General features: G+C 34.4%; 1 protein-coding gene across 1 annotated transcript; it reads left to right on the forward strand.

Annotated features, from left to right (window-relative positions):
• The first annotated feature begins 215 nt into the window (after positions 1 to 215).
• Positions 216 to 23,791, forward strand: LOC129001229 (major facilitator superfamily domain-containing protein 1-like). Its single transcript, XM_054428454.1, has 11 exons — positions 216 to 825; positions 2,361 to 2,511; positions 4,251 to 4,376; positions 9,673 to 9,878; positions 10,662 to 10,866; positions 12,222 to 12,435; positions 13,689 to 13,786; positions 15,106 to 15,218; positions 16,095 to 16,197; positions 19,215 to 19,341; positions 22,335 to 23,791. Exons 1-11 carry the CDS (start codon positions 720 to 722, stop codon positions 22,386 to 22,388), a joined length of 1,503 nt encoding a protein of 500 aa, XP_054284429.1. The 5' UTR covers positions 216 to 719; the 3' UTR covers positions 22,389 to 23,791.
• Positions 23,792 to 24,359: the final 568 nt, after the last annotated feature.

Below are 24,359 nucleotides of genomic sequence, written 5' to 3' on the forward strand. Positions count from 1 at the left end.
GTTTTCTGTGACATGAGTCACTGCTTTCCATCGGTCGGCAGAGTCAGACTGACTCATCGTCAGAAGAAGGGACAGAAGAAAAGAAGAACAAAATAGCCATTATTAGCCATTAGCCAATAGAATTGGCGAGCGAAACCTAGCATAGAAAAAACAGCTGTTTTGCTGTTCATTGTCATTCGGCTGGCTAGGCTAGTTCTCAATCAGTTTACACATTTTCTAATTTAAAAATTATACTTTCCGTTAATATTATTAATTTATTATATTTACTATGTTTATGTGTGGTAAATTCAGTCATTTGAAAGGTTCAAAGTGATATTGTATTGCAAGTTGATGTTTTGTGAACCAATTAAGTCCAATTAGGCCCTGTTGTCTTTGTCATTTTTATTCTCAAACGAGTTTTCAAGAACGAGGGATGAACTTTGTACTTATACTTTATTTACTGTCAGTATCGCAGTGATTTATATAACCAAAAGTGCATTTAAAAAGTCAACCATAGGCCTAAGTGATTTTTTACTACAGTATCGTAATCGTTTACAGCTTTTGCAGTTTTAAGTTAGGTTAGGGAGTGTGATATGCAATTAGCTACAATGTCAAACACACACTCCTAATATATTTGATTTAGAAAGATATTGTTTGAACGTTTAGGCTAGTTACGTCCGAAGAATCATAAAGAGTGTTTATTTAGCCTATTAAAAAAGTCGAAACTTAACCTCCCAAAAATGGATGAAATCACAGATGTTGAAGATACTGAATCTTCTTTGAAACAGGATAACTCGGGTCCTATGAGATTTTTTGCTCTTTTCCTCATGTGCCTTCTTGGATTTGGTAAGTACCTTAGACGTTTACTATGCCATGGCCTATTGTTCTTTTAACCTAAGTTAGGTGAAGGGCCAATTAAGGCTAAGTTTAACCAGAACAGAGCCTAGGCCTAACTTAGGGCCTATGACTTAGCACACCGAACCGGCAACCTGGCTTACTAAGCGAGCACTGGGTAGGTAGGCACTAGGCACTAGTTTCAATTAAATTTGGCCTTTGGAAGGGCCTATCCCACCCCTCCTTAACCCTTTGAGTGCCAACGTCCGGGGAACCGGACGTTTTTGAAACGAGCCAAAAGTGCCGACGTCCGGCCGACCGGACGTTTTTAGAACGAGCCAAAAGTGCCAACGTCCGGCTGACCGGACGTTTCGTAATGATCGAACAGTTGTCATAACAACCGAATGGATACTTGGATTCTTTTAACCCATACATGGTAATTCTGAGTAATTACTTGGTCAACCCCAATTTTTTTCATATTTTACTTCGGTCATCAGGAGGTTCTCAGAAAGCAAGAAACATATAATTCAAGCCCCGCAAGGTTAAGTTAGGTTAGGTTAGGTTAAGTTAAGTTAGGTTATTAATTAACCTAACCTAACCTAACGTAACGGTACTGTTACAATTTGCCTTAGAGATGTATTTGAGACTAAAAAAACATAATAAGTTAGGTTAGGTTAAGTTAGGTTATTAATTACCTCAGTAATCGCCATAACGGTACTGTCACAACTGGCCTTCCGCGCGTCTCCCGCAAGCCACTGTTATCGCTTGGACTTTGAACCTTCTTATCGCTCGGCAACCTGTACGATGGCCTTGTGGGCCTTCAATTATATGTTTCTTGCTTTCTGAGAACCTCCTGATGACCGTAGTAAAATATGAAAAAAATTTGGGTTGACCAAGTAATTGCTCAGAATTACCCCATACATTAACATTGAGTCGAAAGTTACTAGATGCGATACATCGATTTTCGTTGGTCGAAATATCGAAAATTTGATTTTTACGAAATTTTAACCTAAAAATTGCCAGATTGCGCTCGGCATTTTTAGCGCGACCTTCGGGAAAAATCATCGGCATTTTTTGAGCGTTACTTTTATTTCTCGCCTGGCACTCTTTTTAAGGGTTAATAGGCCAATGTAGGCTAACTTAGCCTAAATATTATCTTGATAGCCTATGCCTTAGGATACTACACGTGTCGGTACCTACCTTATTTGGTAAGAAGGAAAAATAAATCTCCTCTTGGTGAGAAGGCATTAGAAAGATAATATGCAATAACTTAATCAACGACAAAGAGTTACGCTACAAATCCTGTACCATTGATGTGTAACTTACTGGTTCAAAGTTTTCTTCTGTACGGGTAAGTAACTTACTAGGCCTACATCTCAAACCGCTGACTAAGTTACCTTTCTCCAAATGATTCCATCACGGTTAATAATTAGGCCTACCGTTAAGCTTACTGTAGCCTATTTAAAACAATATTTAGGATAAGCGGCCAATAATCTTAGTTGGGTGCTTGATTGAATGATAAATTAACAATTTTTTTATTGTTTTAGGTTCTTATTTCTGTTATGACAATCCTGGTGCAATTCAGAATAAGTTCACTGAAGATATGGGTCTCTCAACTGCAGAGTTTACACTTTTATACTCTGTTTATTCCTGGCCCAATGTGGTTTTGTGTTTTGTCGGTGGGTTTTTAATAGACAGGTATGTATGAAAAATTTACATATAACTTAGTCACAGTTAAGTCACATCAGTCCTGTCACAGTCACACGAATTATTTTTAATGGATTTTCTATTGCACTAGCCTACACTCATCCGACTCAGTTTCCGTCAGTCACTCTGCCGGCCCTCAGTTAATTTCAGATTTCTTTTCACTCAATATTTTTGGATTGTTCGGACGCCTGACGGACAAAGTGTTTGAGGTTAGAAAATAGTGTTTTTTATTTAAATGATCGCTTATATTTTGAGTAGGCCTGCCGTACGTTATGTAACAATCAACAAGATGGACGATATCAATTCAATAGATTATTTAATTTTAATTAGGTACGGTAATGGATTTTTACTGTTACAACACTGTAGCCTATTTTTAAAGGAAGAGAAGACTGACTGAAACCAAATTGCTGACAGTTTGACTACTGTAAACGAAGCTGTGACTGGACTGATATGTGTGAATCAACCTTTACATTTTAAAAGAAACTCTGGGCCTTCTAAAGTCTTGATTAAGTAGAGGTTTTATTTTTACCAGTAGTTTGGCTTGTGGTCGTTTGTGTTGTTGGCTTGTGGTCGTTTGTGTTGTAAGTTATAATGATTAAGAATAATACATCATTTAGGCTACCGGTACCTACATTTTAGAAGGTTTATTACAGTCATAACAAGTACGGTATACAACACCAGTAAGGAAAAAAAGTTTGTAAACAACAAAGTAAATAATAAGTTAACAATAATTGCAAAATTATTTTAAAAATAAAACTCATTTAAATAATAACAGCTAGCCTACAGCCACAGATTTATCCACTAAATGTCTATTGGCTTAGGCCTATGCTGCTCTAATTTTTCTAAATTATTATCATCTTGAATCTCACTTTAAGGGATCTATAGGCTATCCTTGTTATGTTCTCCAGAAGATAATTGACCATTGTAGATCAAACTGTTTGACGGGTTCCTAAAAATATCACTTTGGAAAGTTAATTCCTCATAATTATGTTCTTAAAATTTTGATAGTTTTTCATAATATTTTTTCTTGATGTATCCTCAAACAAAAAAGTATGGTGCAAAATTCCTTCAATATTTAAGATTTAACATAACGTAGAGCCTACCCTGTACCCCGTACCCTGTACGGTACTTAAATGCAGGCCCTAGGCACAACTAATAGTAGCGCCCCTTTGCAATATATAGGCCTATTATAGTGTGTTTACCATCCGGGAAATCTTTGAATTATGTGTGAGTTAGTTTTGATGATGATGTCTACACGACTGCGGGAGACGACTAATGTCCACATGACCGCAGGAAAAAATAATGTCCACACAACCGCGGGAAAAGATAACTTTGCCTCCTTTGCGGTAATTACATTTTTTATTTTCCAATTTTTTGGTGCCCCTCAAAAAAGCCAATTGCCTCACTCCCTAGGCACGTGCCTACTGTGCCTAACCAGTAAATTGGCCCTGCTGAAATGTTAATTTTTTTGTTTAAAACGTACAAACATCACTTAATTTTTGAAGTGAGATGGGCTGATTTTTTGTAAAGAATTTTCCAATGAAATAGAATTGCATTTAATTTGCAAATAAAAGTTGTAAATGCTAAAACTGCTAGAGGTCATATATAAATAATTAATATGTTTGTACACAAATTTACATACCACACTGTAGCCTACTAACTTATTGTACGTCACCAGAAAAACAATGTTTATTCATCTTGGCTGACTTGGTATTGTTTGTTGATTTCAGAGTGTTTGGCGTTAGATTGGGAACAGTACTCTACGCTTTCATTGTTGTTATTGGACAGCTTGTGTTCGCTTATGGTGCCTACGCAAACTCGTTCGCCCTTATGCTAGTCGGTAGATTTATATTTGGGTATGTTTCATAAAATCTGTTTTTACTATAGGACTTGATAGAAAATAGAATAGTCTATAATATATTGTAAATCAATAGGCTATTATTCGTCAGATTTTGCACTTCCTCATGTAATGTACACAAAATAGACCTGAACATTGGGGTATCCATCTCAATTAGGCCTAAGAACCTTAAAAGCGTGAATAAGCCGTGAATTTTGTGGAGGCCGACTGTAAAAAACCTTGAATAGGCTTTCTTTTTTTCTGTTGAACATTGAAAAGTTTCAATTCCTAATACGGTATAGGTGTCTTTGAATTTTGTATTGATTCCAGAATCTTTCCAGATTGTAGCAAATTCAAGAAAGTTTTACCGCATAAACTATGCGAAATCCTGCAAAAGGTGTCATTAACAATCACTTTATCATCCCTAAAAATCTGCCTAAAAACTAATCAAGATTTTAAATTCTACCATAAAGTGTAATAATTCCATTTATAGGAAAATTCCATTATTTTTCTTTAGTACCGTATATTATATTTTTAATATCATTTAGGCTCTAGAGGGCATTTACCTCATCTAAGTTTTACCATATAAGTTAGCCTATTATCAGCTATTTGACATCACGTCAGTTATAGTATGTTGCTCAACCAGCTAGTCCGTCTTTGTTGATAAAGATGATATTGTGTCAACTAATTGCCAGATAACATATCCAAACTAGCCACATGAGTTTTGTTGATTTATCCAACTGCTCTTAGTCATTGGGGTTTTACTACAACAAACCCACTCGGTTCATGCAATTTTGTAAACCATGATTGTATTGATGCATTTTTAAAGGAGAGAACCTTATTTTGTGAAAACAGCCTCAATCATGTTAAAAATAGATTTCATCACTGCTCTTCTGTGTGGATACCTACATGATTGAATTTGTATCAGACTTTTTACATCTAAAATAATTCGTACACATTAAAATTTGATTTTTTTTAATTTTTTACAGTTAACATAATCTTAATCTAAAGCACACTTTAAACATTTAGAACATTAAAATTGTTACAAAAAAAAATATGTACAAACAAGATGTATAATTAATTAAAACTAATATGTTACATGTGTTCTTATGATCAATACGAGACGTAGGAATTGGCTAACTCTGGAACTCGCTAACTCATTCGTGTCGGAACTGGCTAACTCTGGAACTGGCTAACCGTCCCAGTCAGGAATTGGCTAACTCCGGAACCCGCTAACTCGATTTTGTCCCGCGGCGGAATTCGCTAACTCTGGAAGTCGCTAACCCGGCCGCGCCCACTGCACGGAGCGTTGCCAACCTTGCACGACGAAATAGTCGTAATCTGCCGTAATTCAAAACGTCAGTGTCAATAAAGATAATTGTTACGTTGTTGGTTTCTATTATCAAATCCTTTAGGGGGAATATAATAGCTACGTAGCTCAAAGCAATTAAAATGCAATTATAACATCATTAAGAAGTTATTTATTATGTTGGTTCACCTTGTGATTGTTTCTTGATGATTGTAGAGTTTTATTGAAAGTTTTATCCAAGAACATGGCAATCATAAGGTAAACCAACATAGTAAATCCTTTGTTCTTGAAACTGGGAATGCCACATAAATTTAAGAGGTTATATGGTTTTGTATTTTGTTGTTACAAGTCCAATGAAATTGTGTTATATGATTTATATCTATAATGAATGCCAGTGTTATAGGAAAATAGCAATACATGAAAATTAGTGAGAATAGTAGACCTACCAACTAAACCACGAGGAGATTGTAAATGTAAGTGAGCTCTCAAACACGGATACAAAATTTAATCGTGATGTAATTGACCCTTGTCTAATAACCTGCCTGTCTAATTGCCTTGCCTTTAACCGTGTTTTATAAGTAATTCTTCAAATTAAAGGTTCGTTGTTGACTCGTCAAACTTATGTGTAAAAATATTACATACGTTTCATAACAGTTAATAGAATAATTGTAGGCTAAACCTAGGCAATTGACAACTAAAGCAATGTAAACCTAGGCCTACATGCAAAAATCTAGTTTTTTTTTTAGCCTAATCCTAAGATTTGTTTAATTTATTATTAATTTTGTTATATGATTTGGTGTTGGAAGAAGGATAGATTTAAGAAAGGTAAAGTCAAGGACATTTTAGTTTAGGGTTTCAGTTTTGTAGATGTCAACAACTGTGTATTTTTTTAAATAGTATCCGTCGTTATTATTTTGAGTAACTTTTAATGTGGTTTACAGTGGGTTTCTAAGTGTCGCAAAATGTTAACTTTACAAGTTGTTTACAAAAGTATGCCTATCTATTTATATGAAATCAAATGATGAAAAACAAATCTTCTCCAAATGGGTTTCGAACCTGATATCTACGTGCCGTGAGCCTCTTCTTACCTCTGAGCTATTTGTTTATTGACACAATGTGTTTTCAAGCGGTCAAATAACAGCCGACAGTTGCAATGGTCACAATACTTAAAATATTTTTGATACTATGATTCTGTTATGACATCAAGTAGTTGAATTGTTTTTCTGGAGTTGGAGAGGAGACTATTATTTTAATATAGATTCATTAATTACAATTAGTAACGTTATTACTGTATGATACATTTGTAAATGCCTAATTAATTAATTTTTCCCCTATAAATGTTCAACTACTAAATCTGTGTTTAAATAAATTAACAAACATTAATTAATGCAATTATTTGCATTTATTATTATTATGTTAACCCTTTGTTGCCTAACCACTGAAAAATTGGAAAAATAAGAAAATATTTGCTGGAAGATGTTTTTATGGATCAAATTAAGTTATTAAATATCTCCATGGTTACTTGTAACAGAAAAAAATATTATTTGGGACTTGAGGGTCCCGTTGGGGGACTTAAGAGTCCGTCGGTCGACAAAGGGCTAGTACCATTAAGGATTTATAGTCAATGCTAGTACCCTATGGAGTCCAGTATGTGCTGCAGCCTGGTGGACTAAGTTTGAACTACAAGGACATGCTGAAACTGTTGCTAGGCAACAGCTACAACCAATAGCAACCCTAGAATGGCCTAATTGGCAGCAGCTGTTCTGAAAAAGCAATGCTGGGACTTAATAGTCCCGTCGGTCGACAAAGGGTAAGCAGGTGTTCGACTTTATCTAGTCAACGCTAGTACTCAATCATCTAGTACAACTATCACAACATCATCTGATTACATTTATTATAGATCAAATTTCTCTACAACCGTCTTAAATATTCTGCTGCAGTGGCAAGGGGTGGGGTTTGGGGTCACCCCCCCCCCCCCTTGACAAAAGGATTTTTTTTTTTTTTTTTTTTTTTTTAAAGGATTTTGCCCATAAAAGATCATAAAACCTCATAATAGTCCTAACTGTATAAATGTACATTATTGTGATTATTAATTTGCTTTTCGCATAGTCAAAGTAAGTTACAACTACAGTATTATTGCTCAATAATATTAGTTTGTCATTAACATCTTAGTTCAGTAATAAAAACTGTAACGTTTAAAATAACAACTACCGCAAGTTTTACTCATTGACCTTGAAGCTATCAGCCGATTCTTTGTTATGCTTCCATTTTATGTTTGTCAAATAAATTGTGACGTTTCAAAAACAATAATGTGAGAACCTAATGCATGTAAATAATGGTAAAACCCTAGTAAAATTAAATAAATATACAATGCATTTCAACACATTAGACTATAGAAAGAAACACAATTGATAAAATGATCTTGGTAATTTAATGAATAATGTGCATTAGAAGAGGCAGGTGACAGAAAATTGAGGAGACGTGTTGTTAGTTTGCAAGGCCAAAAAATTAGTACTACCAGCGGGATGCGAACCCGGCACCTTCAGGGTGTCACATTATTAATGTGACAGGGTTGGTAGCTCGTTTCTAAATCATACCATTATAATGATCAATAGCTCAAATGTAAACCCTTTTATCACAGAATATTTTAAGGCTAGAACAAACTGCAAGCTGTAAAAACTGGAGATATATAAGAAAAATTGTCTACAAACATTGTTCAAACTACGAAACGTCCATAAGAAATATATGGGGGTACGACTTTTTTGTTTTGTAGTCTTTTTGCATTGCCTGTGTTGATATGTTTACTGTTTCATACTATAGTATTCATGTTTACTGTTTCCTATAATAGTTTTTTTCACATATTTGTTCAAACGTCTGAGAATAATGTCCTTCTTGGTGAAAACCTCGTACTACCGTACAGTATCTGATAGGCCTATACTGCTAACCCTAGAGTGATTATTGAAAATGGTCCATTCTTCTTTTATGACCCATTGTGCAACTGTGGGTGTAAACAGAACGGACTGTCTTGTTCTGCTTCATGAGGGGAGTGCCAGATTAATGAATGTAAGAACATTGAAACAAAATGATAAGTTATTCAAATGAATAAAAATCATAACCCGCACGACAGACATAAAATAGACCTTTAAAGAGTCATATAGCCTATCAAGGAAAATCATTCACGGCTACAAACCCGGTCTACCAAATACGAACTTGATAATTTTATTTACAGCATTTCATATATTTAATGCAATTTATTTGAAAAAGGAGCAAATTACGGCCTATGAAAATAAATATTTCATCAACAAAAAAACCGAACGAACTATCTTTTTACAAACGAATAAACAACAATTAAATTAGAATATAATAACGCATTTTACACGCTAATAATAATCATAACAATAATAATAAACATAGCCTACTTCTCAATATACTTTTATTTAACATCAACCACATTGCTCTTACTGCGAATTATTCATTGGATACGATATTATGGTACCGATACGATCGTAGGTACTACACTTTTGGCAACACTGGCCAACAATCTTTGTGCTTTGCTCCTATTGGCCGGCGCGCGACGCTTCTGATTGGAAGTTAGCGAGTTCCGCCGAGGGACCGAGTTAGCGAATTCTGTCCTAGTACGGAAGTCACTAACCCGGCTCTAGAGCGGGTTAGCGGGTTCCGGAGTTAGCCAATTCCGAAACCGAACAAGTTAGCGAGTTCCTCTCATCGACCAAATTTTAAGATAGGGCATTTAACATGGGGTTAGCGAGTTCCAGAGTTAGCCAATTCCGCGGACCCATCAATACATTGAGACCAGCGTACTAGATTGTATACAATGCGGAGAGTCACAACTATCACTATTTGTTTTCTACTTCAGTGGTCGTCTGAACCTCTGGGTCATGGCATTATCATGTAACCAAAAGCCCTTGGTTATTGTTAATTGATTTGAACACAAACATCCAGGACCAGCCACTTCCCAGTTCTAACTCAACATTAACTGTTACAGTATTGGAGGAGAGTCGTTGGCCGTGGCACAGAACAACTACGCCGTTGTCTGGTTCATGGGCAAGGAGCTCAACACAGTGTTTGGTCTGCAGCTCAGTTTTGCTCGGGTCGGCAGCACTGTGAACCTGTGGGTGTTGAAGTACATGTACGAAGCTGTACAACAGTACTTCCATGGATACCAGTGCCTGGGCATCACCTTGTTTCTAGGTAGGTACTTTTATGATGAAGGTCAGCAAAAATTGTCACACAGGGGTTGTGACCATAGGTACCAAACGATTGGTACACAACAATTTCTGCTTTCAAACAATTCAAAATCAAAATCCATGCTATACTTTGCTATGTTAATCATTATGTCGTGTCAACTTCGTTAGAACTGTATTCTCTCTGTGCTTGCAACAGCTGATAGTGTATTTTTAAACGTTTTAGTTTTTGTTAGGTACGATATACTTTAAGTTTACCATACTATTGTCAGTAAACTATTCTCAATACATATTTAGTGCTTGAAGACGAGATTTTAGGCCTAGGCTCGGCTCAACTTGAATAAAATATTGTTCCACTCGTAATTTTTAACTAGGCCTATTAATTTTTTTTGTATTTTTTTAATTACAGTAGCCTACATTAAAGTTTATTCAATCTACTTTACTCTTTTTTTGTAAGTGGCACAGAATGAAATAAAATAAAATGGAAAATTCTTAGTTATTAAGGCAAAGTGTTTAGGAGCAGGTGTTTTATATAGCACTATAATCTAAGGAAATATAGGATCTGATGGCACGAGTATTATTAGTAATACTTGTATCCACACCATAGATTAGATAACATCAGTCATCGTTGATGATATAATTCTGGACCAAACTACTTTAATTTAATTCCTTAAAAGTCTTGTTACTATTGTTTCAAGAATACTTCGGTTTTTTGCATTTGGACTTAAACTATGCAATAGCAAAAACAATCTGATTGACTCATCTTTATGAACACCTGTTCTGATTTCAGCTGCAGCTACCTGTGTGATGTCGTTGCTTGGAGCTGTGATACTCGGCATGTTGAGGAACAGACGAGAGGAGAGTGCCAGAGACAATGCCAGTACTGATGTGGTCAGGATAACTGACGTGAAGGACTTCAACCTCACATTCTGGCTGATCACAGTCATCTGTGTAGCGTACTACGTGGCAATATTCCCGCTCATCGCTCTCGGAACGTAAGTTAAATGTCGGAAAGACTATTTTATAAGTTTAGTGCATTTTGTCAGTAGGCCTACACTGGGCATGAGCCCAAAATCGTTTTTCACATTACTTCAGGCCAGATCTAGGGGTTGCGGCATTATCACTTAGATAAAATTCCACTGGTAATTTGGTGGGATTTGAATCCAGGACCTTAGGGACCAAAGTCCAACGCTCTACAACAAGACCACCCCGCTCCCCCTACGTTTAGGGCTATAGCTATGCAAGCAAACCGATTGACTCCATTGACATTTAATTTTGGTTCGACTTGGGATTCACACAGATGTTTGAAGATTTGATGTGGTGCTTTGGGATTTAAATAGGCTATCTATTGGTGTTAACAACTGCAATGTTTTTCTTTATGTTTCCCTAATGCTCTCTTATAATGCACTTTCATAATGCTGGCTCAAAATAATACACGTCATTTTAATTTAACAATAGATAGGTCTATCACAGAGACTAATTGGTTATAGAAACAACCATATGTTTGATCCATAGAGGCAATATTATACTCTGGTTTTCTGCAGTAGCTTGAGAAGACAAAAATTTTCATTGCAAAACATGAGCAAAACTTCCCAGAAAGTAATACAATTCTTTAGTATTTACTATCTACCTCTGGTTAGCTCCCGTCAGCCTAGTGTACCCACATACAGTTATTTTATTTTGAAATCAATTGGCTGACAATAACATCGTGTTCTCCCTACCAGCATGCTTGTTCAGTTTAAAAGAGGCCTGTTGTTGCTTTGTTACTACTGGATTGTTTTACGATTCCTGAAATTATATTTTGTGTGAAAGTTTTGTATTCAAACAATTGTTTGTTAAAAAGCAAATATCATTGGTTTGTTGATGTTAATTTTGTATACTTAGGCCTAAATTTGGTAATAGACTGGGATATGTTCTAGAATATATTAAATAGCCTATTCTAGGTGCTCTGTGTTTCCCCTTCAAATAAGAAAATGTGTGGTTTTGGATTACTAATTAGCCTACAATTTAAGCAAGGCCAGACTAACAGCTTTACATAATCTTTTTTATAGGTTATAAATCCAGAAAAAAACAGTGCCGTTGATAACCAGTTACCCTTGGGTAGTAATCAGCCCAGCTGTCCTTGATTATCGGGTTTTAAATTGGGAAGTGTCCCTGAATCCCAGGTGACATGCACATGTTCAGGGGCTTACCTGAACTCCTAAGGGTACAGACAGTAACAAAGCTACACAAACCATCTCACTCCACTCTACATTAATTTTATATTCATATTTGGGCTGAAATACGCCCAGTCGGGTCTACATCGTGTAACTGGTAGTATTAGAGTTGTAAATGTTGTCTGGTTTTGCAGTGTATTTTTCGAGCGCAAGTACGACATGACTGAGGATGATGCCAGTCATGCCAACAGCATCCTCTACATCACCTCAGCTGCGTTCTCCCCAGTCTCCGGCTACATTGTGGACAAAACGGGCCGCAATGTGTTCTGGGTCTCACTCTCTATCTTCTGTACCATACTGGCTCACGGGATGTTGGCGTTCACGTTTGTTAACCCGTATATTGTTATGGTGAGTACACAAAGATCTGTTTTGGGAAAAGTCGTAAATAATTTTGTTCACAATGGTTTATTCAGTAACTTAAGTACCAGTATGTTTGGTAAAAAAATTAACAGTTTTTTTTTTATTTGATTAGGTAACAGTATTAAAAATTAAAAATCAAAGTGTACGGTTGTTTAATGATTCTGACAAATAATGTAGGACTTACAGTACCTACTTTAAAACTTTAAAAGTGATCATTGTTTGTTGGTATGTTGGTACAAATCTTTTAAGTTGGTATAGTTAAGGAGATAATAGTAATTTCATCCCCAAGATTTAAAAAAATTATAATAAACTTGTTACTTTCAAATAGGTAAAATTAAAAATATCTAGATACAATTTTAGTTCATTAAAATATAAAATATTTCACTTCCTGAGGGTAACAACAATTTATATGTTGTGATTTTCTATGTTATATTATTTCCTTTGTCCAGTAGTTTTGTACTTTTTTTGCTATGGTTCTACACAACAATAAAACATTTGTCCAACACTTAAAAAAATACCTCACCAATAGACCATATTACAACATAAACGAGTACATAGAGGAACACTCATACGTACACATACGCCAGCTCACTTCGTGAACAAATAGCAAAATCCCGTCCAGACGGAAGAATTATGACGATTCCCCGATCTACGGATTGTGGTGAAGACATCGAAGGTAAAGGTAAAAGGTATCACATACAAATTAAAAACTGGATACTGGAATTATTCAATTTCAAACCGAGCTGCTCGCAGTATTTATTTTATCTTAGTTCAGGCTCTTTCAACAGAGAGCTCTCCTCATAAGTTGTATGCCAAATCTGACCGAGACAAATTTGAATTTGAACCTTTGAGCCAAGGTTTTGTCTCTAGACAGGAGATGTCATTGATTTAACCTAACAGTCTACCTTACTAACAATGGTCAAACAAAATCCAAGTATAGGCAAGTAGCTTTAACTTATGACTCCCAGGTTACAGCACATGTAAGGTATAATAGCTTTCAGCTGTATTTGTCGAGTTTTTCTTAGATAGCTAATTGTAAGTGGGAGTTTGGTTCGACCGTTCGACCTCCCAATCCCTGCCAAACATGATCAAAAGACTTTCGGCATGTTCGGCAATTCGGCATAAATAATTACTCGTACTAACAAAAATATCTAAATAGGCCTAGATCTATGCATATTTTATTAAATACTATAATATCAATGTAAATTTGACAAATAGTATCTATGCTCTATAATTTCCAGGGCATTATAGGACTTGCGTACTCCATGTTGGCTGGTAGTCTGTGGCCTCTAGTAGCATACATCATACCACAGTACCAGCTGGGAACTGCCTACGGAGTGTGAGTATTTTTGAAACTCTTATCCTAGAAGGATTATATTTCCTTGGATACTAATTTGACAGTTTGGAATAATGTGCAGGCCTAGCTGAGAGAAAGTCACTTCGTTTTTATTTGTAATTTATAAGCAATTGGCTTTTTTGTGAAGCCTGGAAAACTTTGGCTTTGTTACCATATAGTGTTTTCCTTCTTTTTCATTAATCACAATATGTTTACTCCGATAGCGAGAATAAAAGCTCTGCTCAATTTACTGACTTCGTATTCGATCAATCTCTTAGGCTAGGATACAAAATTAGCCCTTTTGTACACTTCTAGTCTTTATTTCGGCAATGAAATGAAAAATACAAAAATTTAATTTGAATTATATTTATGTTTCCATGTATCAATTCTAGAGGTCCACCTCCTCCACAAACATGCGATCCTCTTTGTGGATGTTGCAAGGTGCTGGCTGGAACCACCAACAGACCTTTCCTAGCGAGTATCTGCATGTTGTCTGTTAAAGGAGTATATCTGTACCTAGGCCAGTCTACGGGGCAGAACATTCCCTTTCCCTATACATTATCACAAAGTTAATAGAAACCAATTATTTAAATATATTACTTCCTGTATATTGTAATAGTTAATTTGCTAGCATTATGGTCGTTTTTGGAGATGACTCCACCATTTTTGGGTGCGCGAGTAATTTAAAACACGGTTGTAGTTGCTACAAACTAATAATTGTAGCTATAAATATATTTATTTTTAGACGATTTATAGGACATTTTGAATTTCAAAACCATACTGCCCACATAATGTGTGATTTAGTAACGTATCCAATTTTTGCACTATCGTCCAATGATTCTGACTTTGGTTTATTTGGGCAAGGACCCACACAAGTAATGTATGAATGAGAGAAAACGAACTTCAATGTTAACTTTGTCAACACTCAAGGCAGACCTAGTGGTTCAGCTCCTACTTTTGGCCTAATACTCATCATCCTACCACATCAATACCAGGTCAAATACTCTGACATACAACAACAACCTTTCATAGCTCAGTACAAGGTACAAGTTGGTAACAACACTTCCAGTCTACCTGCTCAACATTGACAGCAACTTTCAATAAATCATAGCGAATTTTGGTTGTCAACAGCGTTGTCAGTTTCAGATCGCTCCCAGATGTTACGCCGTTTGGCTTGGCTGTGACGTTTGTTAGCAATCTCCAGCTGACGATGCAGTTGATGATGAAAATCTCTATGCATTCTAATGATGGCAACTGGTAAAGCTTAACAGTAGAGATAAACATTGTCTCTAGTTAATAGTATTCTTTGTCTGGTGTTGCAGTGCTCAAGCCATTCAGAACCTTGGCCTGGGAGTCATCACTTTGGTGACAGGCATTATAGTAGATAGCGGAGGATATTTCATGCTAGAGCTCTTCTTCCTGGCCTGGTTAGCCGGTAAGTGTTATTTTCTGGTTTAAACTGTCTGATAGATCATTAGATAACAGTTAACAAAAAACCTCCAGGTGAGAACATCACCTGTTGCTGATTTCAAAATAGTTTGTGTTTTGAAAATTACGGTAAACGGTGTAAAACAATCCTTAAAAATCGTGGAATGACAGTTTATTGTCAGGCAAAGTAAAAAACCCTAAAACTAGTTATTACTTCCCAATTTTTTAACACAATCAGTTTTGCTAAGTTGGTTTTTTTTTGTTCAAAATCAATTTTTTATGGGTAAAATTATACCTTTAGGTATCAAGAATGTAAGAATAAGTGTATGGACATTTTTTACATTTATTTCTATTTCTATAAAAAAGAATTATTAAAAAAATTCAAAATCTTCTGCATTGCAGCAATAACACTTTCTCATAATAGCAATCTCAGGAAGCTGGATGAAAACAGTTTTACAGCTGAATAATTGGTTTTTGAATAAACAACAAACATGTTTGATTGCTTACAGACAGCAAAATTTAGTAGGTCGCCTGTGTTAAGCTTGTGTAAGCAAGAATCCCTACACTCTTAGTGTTAGTCTTGTTGATTCTATCTCAAGGTGAAGTGGACAGTGGAATTGTTTTGCTCAGTATGTTCATGTGGCCAATTCTGGTTATTGTTGCTCTTTCAATTGGACTTCGCTATTTGTCGTAACATAGGTAAGAGAATATCTGTTAGGTTAACTAGAGTTGATTCGTTTCTTGTTCTTGTAAAACCAAATTTATAAAATTAACTTTTAAATTGACACTGTTGTAATTGACTGTCTTGAAAGTATCTATTTTCTGGTATGCAATAATCTTCCCTTCATATGGTTGGTATAGAAGCAATGTTGCATTGTTTCAGTTGCCCTGGTGACTGGTATAGTGATTTGGTTGTACGACGCAAAGCATTCGGGTATACTCAACATGTCCACCACTCAGAGAGAGGAGATGGACAGATTACGACAGTAAGTTTTAGCCAGGAATAATTTTTAACTTAAATAATTATTAAATGTTTACAGTAGTGTCTACCTTCTTTGAACCTGTCTCTTGGGATTTTATTTTTTCAAATGATTTAAAAAATGGTTTTTAGGGTATTTTTTTATGTCATTAAAAAAACTATGGTAGTAAACTTAACAACGAAGCATAATCTTTCACTTTGAAGAGTAGTAGACATACCATTCTTGTTTTAGAATTGTAGCCAGTTTTATATGAAAAATGAATATAGTTAAAATGATGTTGTGTTCCAGTCAACAACTTATTTCTGTTGTATATACACTGACTTGCAAACCAAGCCAAACTGAGAGCACAATAAGTCTAATCGAAAGAATTTGTCACATCAATCATCAAAGTATCAACATCTAGAGAGAAAGTTGGATTTTATAAAGTAGCCTATTGTTTGAGTGGATCATTCAACTCTGTTCTATTTGATTGTAAAATTTGCTGCAGCAAGTATACAGACGGGATGTCAACCTTGGTTTGTAAAAATCAATGTTATTGCACATTTTAAATGTAAAATGTAAATACAGAATCGGAAAACCTAGGCTATCTAAACTGAATGGTGTCTATTTTGAATCTGCAAGGCTTCTTGGACGAATATCAGAGGTATGCCCAGGAAAAGATGCACATGTCCAAATAGTTGACTTCACCACTTCATATGGAACATTAAAAAGGCCACTTACCAAAGTAGCGGTTTTATCGCGAGTGGGGGAATATTTAACTGATTAACTGTCTATGTTGAACTTCAAACAGCTGATATGTTTTTGTTAATATTTTGATTATGGTCGCTTGGACACATTGTTATGTTCTAATAAATGTAATGTCAGACAATGAGTTATTTATAAACAAGTTTTATTACTTTTCTGTATAACAACAAAACTTGTTTGAAACTTAAAAGTTTGGTTTTTTTCTCTTGTAGTTTGACTTTTGGTTTTTAAGTATATTAAGCGTCAGGGGTGTACTTAACTGCTAGAGAAACTGTTAATTTGAATTCACTAATGGCTTACGCCATTTCAATCAGATTAACTTCTTTATTAACATCAGTTCAGGGTATTGCACTGATAACAGCTATGTGTTCTCTCTTCTTTCAAGCATTTAACTAAAAAAAGTTCTTTGTGTATTATTTAATTTTAAAGACAACATATTATTTTATTCAATGTACAGTAAAGCCTAGTGATGTGTCAAAACCAAATCTCAAATCTCAAAACCATCAAAACTTTGGAAAAGTTTCGGTTTCGAGATTTGATCATGGAGTTACGAGATTCAAAAGTTTCTAAATAGGAAGTTTTGGCTCTTATATTTTTGAAAATGATGACATTTTTGTGTCATTATTATTAACATTGTTTACACACTAGCTAGTAGCAATCGAGCAAACAGATCTCCATTAACACTAATGAAACAAGTAAATTGTATTCTGAACTGCTAAAGGCATCTTAAATACTGGAACAGCTTAGAATTCAGTTTCATATCAATATTCGATATTTATTTATTAAACACAAAGAAATATTGACCACTAAATGTTCTAATTAATGTAATATTTATGTTTATTTCAATGTCAAGAGTTTCATTTATTTAAATGTTAGTTGTTTATAAAAACAATATGTTATTTTGGGTTTGAAGTTTATCTGTCACATTTATGTTATTATGTCTGGATCAGGAGTCAATCTCTTTCAGTTTTGATTGCATAATCATAATGAAAATGTTATCATTACTTGTATTTAATTTTTAGCAACCTTGACCAGGTTGCTTGAAAAAGTTTCGCGTTCAAGTGTTGAGATTTGAGATTCGGGATTCGACTTTTTAAGTTTCGGTTTTGGTTTTGAGATTCAAAATTTCTGGTTTTGACCATCACTAGTAAAGCCAACATTTCTTCTCAATGGCCCATAAGAAGATTGTGTTGTATAACATATAGATATGCTGAAATTTTTATTTGACTTGCCTTAGAGGTTCGGATCGGTTTTCCCCTAATGATTGCCTTAAAGATCAATTCCAAAATTCCCCTAGTGATTTTTTTGCCTTTATTTAGAATTGTTTTGATGAATTTAGTGTGCACTAAAGGTCCTGTAAAGATTTTACGTAATAAGTTTATTTGGATCTAAAGGTTTGAGTCTGAATTATATCTAATGATTTTTGTTAAACTAATAGCTAGTCCATATGTATTTTAATGAAGTCTTAAATATTTAGGCATGATTTTTCCTGGTAATTTATTTTGACCCAAAGGTTGAATTCACATTTGACTTAATTAATTTTTTTCCCCTTTTAAGATTATTCTAGATTTTCTCTGATAAATATTGTTTTCCTTTAAAGTTTCTTCGAGTTTTTCTGGTGATTTGGTTTGCCTTGAAGTCCCAGTCCAGATTTTCCCAGATAAATATTATTTTCCATAAAGGCTTTATTCAGATTTTTCTTGCTGTATTTGTTTGATCCAGGAAATGAGTCAAACCTTTTGGTATATGTTATTTAGTTTTCATAGTCCCCAAAAACATTGATTAACTCACAACGTGTATTTAAATAAAACTACAGAAAGTTCTAAGACTCTTTTGAATATAAAGTAAATATTTTTAGTATATATGAAATATATCAATGTTTTAGTAAATTAGTAACTGTTTAGAGGATAAGTATTACTTTTTGGTTGTTCAGTCTAATCTGTCTTTTCAGCCCAGTTAGGTTACTTATTTAAATGTTTTTTGTTCTTTACCTTTTTTATATATTTTTTGTGTGTATGATGTAATATTTATAGGTTGTCCGTTTTTATCCAACCTAAGCTAGTTTAAGACCTTCAAATGAAGTTATTGGTTTTTCCTACTACCTGTTAATCTGAATATGGTTCGAACTAAGAACTGAAACTAGTTGCCAGTTGGAGGCCTGATGTTGGTCAACATAAGATCCGCAACTTGCAATTACAGCAATCAAGGATTAACTAGTGGTATTTTAACTATTTTGTATAAAATATTGTGTCTAAGACGTCTCTTGTTTGTTGTCGCAGGGCTGCAGAGTTGGCTGAGAGAGAGAAGCTGTTGTCTGCAAACGCCTCGGACGCCTCACAGGATCTTCTTACTCCGCAATCAGACTTCCAGATTCGCAACCGCTACCTCAGTCGCATCGGAGCCAACGTAAGTCTGGCAGCGCTAACCATAGCTTACCACATACAGGAACATCATATGACCACACAGTTTTGACAAAGCGAACTGGCTGATTACACACTAAAGCGGGTGTATAAATAAATATTATATTCTTGAGTGTGGCAGATTGCGTGAAAATATAATAATAATATCTAAGTTCTTACCGTCAACGCAATCAGGAGTAATATTCCACTACGGCCGTTTCGGAGATGACTCCATCGTCAGGTGCGTAGTGGTACACTAAACTATAGTCTTGTCACATTTAACACGAGTTTTCTTCATTTGCATTGCGTCAGGGGGTGAATAAATAATACACATTTATGTACAGGACGGACACACGAAAACACGAATACACGAAAACATTTAGAGCACGTGCACGGCTTGAAAACTGACGACCGACTCAGTTCGGTCGTCAGTTTTCAAGCCGTGCATGTGCTCTAAATGTTTTCGTGTATTCGTGTTTTCGTGTGTCCGTCCTGTACATATATGTGTATTATTTATTCACCCCCTGACGCAATGCAAATGAAGAAAACTCGTGTTAAATGTGACAAGACTATAGTTTAGTGTACCACTACGCACCTGACGATGGAGTCATCTCCGAAACGGCCGTAGTGGAATATTACTCCTGATTGCGTTGACGGTAAGAACTTAGATATTATTATTGTATAAATAAAATAAACCCATTCATTCATGTTTTTTTTACTTCCAGTTAAGCTAACTTAACTCATTCCTGTAACTTTAACTGGCCATTTGGAAAATTAGCAAATAACACCATAAAAGCTCATTCAATAACAGTAAACTGCATATAATTTTAGGTAAAATTTTTTTTTAATTTTTGTATCAATATTTTATGTTTGCTTACATTGGCAGAGCTTGAATTAGTTTATGTAAGAATTGAATTGTCTAAAGTACAAAATAACTTAATTGCAAATAAAGGTTCCCTCTCTTTTTAAGGAAAGTTATTGTACGTTGGCCAACATTCTTTCTTATCGTAAGCTAAAGGTGTTTTATTTTTTATTTATTTTTAGTCAGGATTCTTCTTATCCAAATTTTCTGACCTGACAGAACTTCTCAACTTGTGCTACAGGGTTAATTACAGTTACCGGTACTTGATGTGCTTGTATTTGCACACCCTTTATTTTTAAAACTACACAGAGTAATGGTTCAATAATAAGTTTTAAATTTTAAAAGGTATATTTTTCTGGAAGTTGGTAATAACAGATTTTCCTGTGATAAACATAATTTTGGTTTCTAAAAGTGTTGCCTCTACCCTCCCTTTAAATCTCTTTGTTGCAAATTATTCTTTCCATTTGCAATTGTTACTCAAAGCTGAACAGTATATTTTTAACGGTCATTATAACTTATTATATAAGTTATACAGTTAGTATAACTTGTTATATTTTATAACCATAAAAAGTTTGGGGTGGACAAATGTTTTTATCTTAATTTACAATTTAAATAGCAGTATAGCAGTATAACCAAGATATATGCTAAAAGCATAGCCTTGCTTTTAGTACAAGTACCCGGACATCCACTGAATGGAGATTCAATTACAGTAATAACAACTAACCTTTAATTTTCTAAAGAGTGTTAATAATTTTTTCACCTCATATTTCATTACTTTTTCCTGCTCAATCAGTTTTCATTGATGGTTTTCAAGTCGATAACACTTTTTGTAACTTAGGCCTAATGGACAGAGCTAGTTTATTTTTACTATGAAAAAAAAAATGTTTAAAAGTTAAAAGATAATTTTATAATTTGTAAATAACTGATAAAAGTTAAGTCTTTAATATTAAAGCCATTCACACTAATAATATTCAAATCTATTGTCTAACTGTAAGAAAATTGAAAATTTAACTGATAAAACTTTGTTGAGTGTTGGAAGTCTTATGGAAGTTTCAATCGTCATGACAACAAGGTGGATCATACAGTAACATTCTGTTTGTGCAATATTGTGAGCGTTTGCGTTTGAGGTGTTCTGCGCAAAATTCTATGTCAGGTAATGTTCGGTCATTTTACTTTGGGGAAAGTGTCGTCCGCTATCGTCCGTTGTTTGCTGAAAGTGGCTCGACGTTCAATTAACAAAATCAATCCACTGCTGGAGGAATTACCACTCATTTTATTTTTAATTATTAAGGAATTAAAAAACAAGGCTTAATGGATTAACATATTGACTGTGATAAATGTAATTTAAATAAAACTTAGACCAATATGGGGTAAACTAATTGTACAATAAAAATAAGATAACACACTCTGAATACCGCCTATACCGCTAAAGTTTAATGAAGATATTTTCATAAAAGGTTTTTGGTATCCTACAGTCAATGTGTTAAATCATGAGCATGGTTGGAATAGAGGTTGGACTTAGTTTAGCTAGTATTCAATACAAAACAGTTGTTAGGGAAATGGTCTGCTTATGCTGAGATTACAGATAAATGAATGGCTTAAACAGATCCTAATTAAAAGCATGTTATAATAAATTAAATTGAACATGTTGATTATATTTGTTGCATGAGTTATTTTTAAATCAAACCAAAAAAAGCTGTACTTAGTTGTGATTCTTTATTTTGTTAATGACTTTGACACAAAACGCCCTCACTCATGGAATGTATGGAAATTGGGAAATAACCAAATGCAGGTGTTTGCAATAATAGCCTGTAGGCTATAGCATTTAGTTCCTTTTAGAAACTTTGGTTAGGGATCCTGTAACCCCACCTCCGCAACCATTATGCCCACTGCCTGAACACACTAAGGTATTCTGCTCTAAGGCCTCTGGATTGATTCGGACATGTTATGGGCCCTCAAGTCCTAACCAAACCATATATCAATGAAAGAAAGTCTACTTAAACTGAAAAGTAGATTTCATTCTTTCTTGGATTAATTCTGCTTTGAATAGATGAAGGTTGGTAAATAAACTACTGATAAAATCATCTAATTCAAATTTATTCTATACAAACCTGACCAACGATGTTTTGATGTTGCAGCTTCCTTCACATCTGGCTCCGTTCAAGGGCATGGCCTACCGAACACTGAGATGAGAAAACGTAAACACAGATGAGGACGAAATTGCAGCTTTGTTGCTAAGAGAATCGGACAGTGACGAAGACTTTGAACTTTACCGTTTTCATAACTAAACTCGGACAGTGACGAAGACTTTGAACTTTACCGTTTTCATAACTAAACTCGGACTGCAACTAAGACTTTGGACGTTACCGTTTTCATTAAACTAAACTCGGACAGTGTTTAAGTAACTTTACCGTTTTTATTGCAAAACTCTGTGTAATAACTAAGATTTTGGACTTGACTGTTTTCATTAAACTAAACTCGGACAATGTTTAATAAAGACTTTGAAATTTACCGGTTTTCATAACTAAACTCGCCAAGTTCTGTGATACTGTACAAGTTTACAACCAAGCAACAATATTAGGCTTCATTTGTGTTAGGAATTCATAGATTATAGAAGTGCTATGTATATAACCAGCTGAAATACCAGTTCAGTATTTGTCAGGATTTTATTTGTGACACCATTGGATAAATAGGAGCTTTGCATTTTAACGGGGGACCAGTTATTTCAATGTGTTTTAGTTAGCTGATGGCTGTTTTTTGTAAATATTTAGTTTCACAATCTTCACCCAAAGAAAGGTTTGTTTTCAAAGCATTTATCTGACTAAAATCTATCAATTCTATCCTTACTATGAGTTGATTCTTATTGGCAAGGCCTAATGACTTTCTTTCAGGTGGTTACAGTTAATTTTTTTTTTATTCTACAATTCATTTTTTTATAAATTAAGCTTGTATTTAAGAGATCATTGGTTTGGATATTTTTTTTGCATGGTTATACCAAGGTTTTATGATATGTATTGAAAAAAAAGAAAAAATATTTTGTTAGGTGCATAAAAAATGTATATTTTTCATGAAAATATGCTGATTTATTTACTTATTTGTCTAAATGTTGTTAAATCTTTTATGTTCACTTTATGAAAGATCCAGGCCTAACATTTAAAGTTTTTATCATTGAAAGATGAGTGTAACACCCCAAATTAAAACATTTTAAATTTATCACTTCGAGATATGAGCAAAAATTATAAAAGAAACTATAGCAAGATATGAGCTAATTGTCTTTGAAAGCTACTTGTCATTAGACAAAATTCCATAAATTTGTATATGCATTGTGTGATAGCAAATCATTGATTTTCAATATTAACACTGGTATATTTTTGAATAAACTGCCATACTGCCTTATGCAATTAAAAAAACTTGTAATAATCCATCATTTAATCGTTGACAATTTGATCTCATTTATAGTTCATTTTCCTTTTACTATATGACAAGTTTAACCCAAGCACATGTATACTAGCTTTTATATTTCCTGATATTATTGTATAGGCTATGAATATTTAACATATATTTATTTTTGTAGACAAATATTTTATTGTATAAAATTGAGGTTAAATAGTTTGTATATGGTTTGATTATTAAAAGTGATATATGGAGTGGGTTTTGTTGATTTACCTTAGATTAGGAACAAATCAACTTAGACCAGTGTCAGCTTATTAATTTATTAAAAAGGGAATCCAACAAACTCTGGTCTACAATTTTATTATGTTACTTGATCTATTATTGGTAGACTTGATCTATCACTATTGTCTTTGCTTTTAGGCTGTTCTTGTTTATTAATTTTGCCTTAAGTCAAAAAACTTACTAACAAGATTAGCTTCTTACCTGGATTTTTATTTGGTTATTGAAACAAACTTCATCCTATGGACAATGTTCCTAGTTGTGTAACAAAAAATAGTAATCAGTCAGACCCATCAGTTTAAAAGGGGGTTAAGGAAACCTGTTGCTAAACAATCATAGATTATTCCCTTATAGATTTGGGATAGCTGAAGACAATTTTAAAGAGGCAGTTTAAAAGTGCAGGACCAATACGTTAGCTAAGGGTTATGCGACACCTAAGTACACCAAGGTGTGTGTTTCAAGGCAAAGCTGATTGAGCAATGAGTTTAAAT

The sequence above is a fragment of the Macrosteles quadrilineatus genome, unplaced genomic scaffold (assembly GCF_028750875.1).
Source record: "Macrosteles quadrilineatus isolate MER2022 unplaced genomic scaffold, UCM_ALF_1.0 Scaffold_8__2_contigs__length_117827958, whole genome shotgun sequence".
Lineage (NCBI taxonomy): Eukaryota > Metazoa > Arthropoda > Insecta > Hemiptera > Cicadellidae > Macrosteles > Macrosteles quadrilineatus.